The 5,220-nt window shown below is 41.6% G+C and overlaps 1 protein-coding gene across 1 annotated transcript; it reads left to right on the forward strand.

The window, feature by feature from the left end:
- The first annotated feature begins 1,288 nt into the window (after positions 1-1,288).
- On the forward strand, positions 1,289-2,758 carry LOC134943417 (gamma-crystallin 1-like). Its single transcript, XM_063932286.1, has 3 exons — positions 1,289-1,297; positions 1,534-1,776; positions 2,483-2,758. The coding sequence occupies exons 1-3, from the start codon at positions 1,289-1,291 to the stop codon at positions 2,756-2,758; spliced, it is 528 nt and encodes a 175-aa protein (XP_063788356.1).
- Positions 2,759-5,220: the final 2,462 nt, after the last annotated feature.

Below are 5,220 nucleotides of genomic sequence, written 5' to 3' on the forward strand. Positions count from 1 at the left end.
TTTCATGTTTCATAACACATTTCCTTGGCACGTTCTCTTGGAGTTTCTCTTCATATGACAACTACACTGGTCAAACTTCTTCTTTGGCAACTTCATAGGAAAAGTAAGCTCCCAATGGTTTCCTGGAGCCGCCATCTTGCTTTCCAGTATAGCCTTCAGTTTTCTCTATAGCCGCAGACATTTGCTAACATTACTTTGCCGCTTTGGATGTGGTGTGGTTCACTGGATTTTTGCAGTTATGTTTCTTCAGATATTTAAGATAGTAATGATTTCTAAGAAAATGAAAGTTCATGAAACAACTGGAAGCCAAATCACGGGGATTGTCCATGTGATGTATATTTTCAAAGTAGCATATTTATTATGATCACTTTTGTAATGAATTAAAATTGTAGTTTTACTGACTGTAAATTTGCTGACACTTGGGGCCTAATTCTGAGTTGATCGCAGCATCAAATTTGTTAGCAGTTGGACAAAACCATGTGCACTGTGGGGGGGGGGGCAGATATAACATGTGCAGAGAGAGTTAGATTTGGGTGTGGTGTGTTCAAACTGAAATCTAAATTGCAGTGTAAAAATGAAGCAGCCAGTATTTACCCTGCACAGAAACAATATAACACACCCAAATCTAACTCTCTCTGCAAATGTTATATCTGACCCCCCTGTAGTGCACATGGTTTTGCCCAATTGCTAACAAACTTGTTGCTGCGATCAACTCAGAATTACCCCCTTGGTCAACATAATGCTCAGCTCCTAAGTATACAGTATATTTAATTGCCCCGCCACTTCATAATCCACAGATAAACAATCTGTATTATTAAGCTAATTAGAAGTTACAGAGGGATCATGTGGTTAATATACTATAAAATAATTTTATGTTTTACAAAAATATGATTTTTAGTGACTTTATTTAAATCTGAAATTTTCATTCAATGTAGAAAACGATTGCAGGTGTACATAAGTTAGTATTTCGGATTTATCATTTTTATTCAAATATTGCTAAACAAGAAAATGTTTCCTGACAAATTCTTCATAACACAGTTCTGCAATCCATAGAAGGTGATGTTCTCAGCAAGCGTACGAATACAACAGTGGCAAGACTAAATAATGACTAGTCACGTACACAAAGAAGACAAAAGGCCTATACATTTTCTATAGTTGACAAAAAAAAGGGGTCAGCTCTCCTTGCGTTGTAACGCAAACATCAGCAATACCACGTGTATATATAAAGAGCCTTCCACTTCGGTTGTGAAACAGTTTCCCAACCTCTTCCATCAGATCTCCAGTCAAGATGGTTAAGGTAAGCAGCAATTAACTTACGCTCACAACATGGGATAAAGTTTTAAAGCCATCATTAAAATATGTTATTCAAATTTTATAAACTAGAATATTTACTTTAAAATATGTTAGTGGCTAATTTTTAGATATAAACTTACTAAAGTACATACATAGAAAAAAGAATGAAAAAGTACTTTATTACATTGATAACAAATTGTATTAAAAAATGAATTTCAAACCACCATTAACTTTCCACAGATCATCTTCTACGAAGACAGAAATTTCCAAGGTCGCTCCTACGAGTGCACCAATGATTGCTTTGATTTGTCTTCACACTTCAATCGCTGTAACTCCGTCCGAGTAGAAAATGGTAACTGGATCCTGTATGAGCAGCCCAACTACAAAGGGCACCAGTACTTCCTAAGGAAAGGAGAGTACCCCGACTTCCAGCAGTGGTTGGGTTACAATGACTCCATCAGGTCCTGTCGCCTGACTCCACAGGTACATTTTTTATTTATTGTTTACTTATTGACATGGCAAATTTGGGATAAGTATTCATGTAAGCTGAACTGTCTGAAATGAGGATGCGGTTAAGATACCAGCTTTCAGGAACCCGGCAGTCGGAATACAGACGCTGGAATCACGACCGTAACTATAGTGGGTGGGTTAGGGTTAGGCTTAGGGAGGTTAAGTTTAGGCACCATCAAGGGGGGTTAGGGTTAGGCTGCAAGGTAGAGGAGGTAAGGGTTAGCCTGTGGGGAGGAGGGTTAAGATTAGGCACCACTGGTGGGAGTTTAAGTTTAGGCACTTAGGGGGGAGAGTTAGAGTTAGGCTGTGGAGAGGGGAGTTAGGGTTACACACCACCAGGGGGCGGTAAGGGTTAGGCACTAAGGATGGAGGTTAGAGTTAGGCTGTGGGAAGGGTTAGGGGGTAGGGGAGAGGGATACTTACCTCGTCCCTGTTGGGATTTTGAACATCGCGATGCCGTTGTCAGTATTTTGGCCATCGGCATCCCGTCCACCAGTCACACATACCAAACCCCTGAAATCTACCATATCTTTTACTTTAGTTGGATACATAAAGTTGAGTTTGTGGTATGCCCAATATCTGCTATATTTTTAGACCTTCTACTTTAGATTCCAGCACAGGCTTTTATTAGATCTGTATCATTAATTTAGCTAAACACATCTATTTTGCTTGAGTATAGCACAGTGGACCATTCCGACTGAGGGTCTATGAGAAAGAAGACTTCCGAGGTCAGATGATGGAGTTCACAGAAGACTGTCCCCATGTCTACGAGCAGTTCCACTACAATGACATCCACTCCTCTCATGTACACGATGGATACTGGGTGTTCTATGATGAGCCCAACTACCAGGGACGTCAGTACTACCTGAGACCAGGAAATTACAAGAGATTCAGTGAATGGGGAGCCACTAGCCCCAGAATCGGTTCCTTCAGGCGAGTCCAATATCTGTATTAAACACAAGAAAACAACTCTATATTTTAATATATTCCTAAAGTTGAATAAACTTTTTGATCAGTATTTGATTTGTTTTTGGTCTTATTAATAATAATTATTATTATTATTATTATTATTAAAGTTGCCTTAAAATGACACTGGGCTACCGATAATCGCCTAAACCATCTAAAAAAGAGAGAGAGAAAAGTCTGTGTAAAGAGACATTATGACAGTTGGACTGATTATAAAGTGTATTATGTGTCGCTCTTCCCAGATATTGACTGTTTCATCTGTTGAACCATCATTTAATACAAAGAGATTTAGAGGTCTATTTACTAAGCCCTGGAGATAATATGGACGGAGATAACGAACCATCCAATCAGCTTCTAACTGCCATGTCACAGGCTGGGTTTGAAAAATGACAGTTAGGAGCTGATTGGCTGGTGCTTTATCTCTGTCCACTTTATCTCCATCCAAGGCTTAGTACATAGACCCCTTAATGTGTTTGGGCTCAGTGGCAAACGCAGGATTTGCATGGGGGGGTTTCCAGAACTGGGCGGAGCCAATCACGGGGGTGGGGACTGAGGTGACCCAGTATATGCTGGGTCCGTAAAACTAGTGTGTCTGTGTGTGTGTGTATATATATATATATATATATATATATATATACATACATACATACATACATACATCTACACACATATATATATATATATATATACATATATATATCTACACACATATATATATATATATATATATATATATTAGAGATGTGCACTTGAAATTTTTCGGGTTTTGTGTTTTGGTTTTGGGTTCGGTTCCGCGGCCGTGTTTTGGGTTCGACCGCGTTTTGGCAAAACCTCACCGAATTTTTTTTGTCGGATTCGGGTGTGTTTTGGATTCGGGTGTTTTTTTCAAAAAACACTAAAAAACAGCTTAAATCATAGAATTTGGGGGTCATTTTGATCCCAAAGTATTATTAACCTCAAAAACCATAATTTCCACTCATTTTCAGTCTATTCTGAACACCTCACACCTCACAATATTATTTTTAGTCCTAAAATTTGCACCGAGGTCGCTGGATGACTAAGCTAAGCGACCCTAGTGGCCGACACAAACACCTGGCCCATCTAGGAGTGGCACTGCAGTGTCACGCAGGATGGCCCTTCCAAAAAACACTCCCCAAACAGCACATGACGCAAAGAAAAAAAAGGCGCAATGAGGTAGCTGTGTGAGTAAGCTAAGCGACCCTGGTGGCCGACACAAACACCTGGCCCATCTAGGAGTGGCACTGCAGTGTCACGCAGGATGGCCCTTCCAAAAAACACTCCCCAAACAGCACATGACGCAAAGAAAAAAAGAGGCGCAATGAGGTAGCTGTGTGAGTAAGATAAGCGACCCTAGTGGCCGACACAAACACCTGGCCCATCTAGGAGTGGCACTGCAGTGTCACGCAGGATGGCCCTTCCAAAAAACACTCCCCAAACAGCACATGACGCAAAGAAAAAAAGAAGCGCAATGAGGTAGCTGTGTGAGTAAGATAAGCGACCCTAGTGGCCGACACAAACACCTGGCCCATCTAGGAGTGTCACTGCAGTGTCACGCAGGATGGCCCTTCCAAAAAACACTCCCCAAACAGCACATGACGCAAAGAAAAAAAGAGGCGCAATGAGGTAGCTGTGTGAGTAAGCTAAGCGACCCTAGTGGCCGACACAAACACCTGGCCCATCTAGAAGTGGCAATGCAGTGTCACGCAGGATGGCCCTTCAAAAAAATACTCCCCAAACAGCACATGACGCAAAGAAAAATGAAAGAAAAAAGAGGTGCAAGATGGAATTGTCCTTGGGCCCTCCCACCCACCCTTATGTTGTATAAACAGGACATGCACACTTTAACCAACCCATCATTTCAGTGACAGGGTCTGCCACACGACTGTGACTGAAATGACGGGTTGGTTTGGACCCCCACCTAAAAAGAAGCAATTAATCTCTCCTTGCACAAACTGGCTCTACAGAGGCAAGATGTCCACCTCATCATCATCCTCCGATATATCACCGTGTACATCCCCCTCCTCACAGATTATCAATTCGTCCCCACTGGAATCCACCATCTCAGCTCCCTGTGTACTTTGTGGAGGCAATTGCTGCTGGTCAATGTCTCCACGGAGGAATTGATTATAATTCATTTTAATGAACATCATCTTCTCCACATTTTCTGGAAGTAACCTCGTACGCCGATTGCTGACAAGGTGAGTGGCGGCACTAAACACTCTTTCGGAGTACACACTTGTGGGAGGGCAACTTAGGTAGAATAAAGCCAGTTTGTGCAAGGGCCTCCAAATTGCCTCTTTTTCCTGCCAGTATAAGTACGGACTGTCTGACGTGCCTACTTGGATGTGGTCACTCATATAATCCTCCACCATTCTTTCAATGGGGAGAGAATCATATGCAGTGACAGTAGACGACATGTCCGTAATCGTT

Source organism: Pseudophryne corroboree, chromosome 7 (genome assembly GCF_028390025.1).
Source record: "Pseudophryne corroboree isolate aPseCor3 chromosome 7, aPseCor3.hap2, whole genome shotgun sequence".
Taxonomy (NCBI): Eukaryota; Metazoa; Chordata; class Amphibia; order Anura; family Myobatrachidae; genus Pseudophryne; species Pseudophryne corroboree.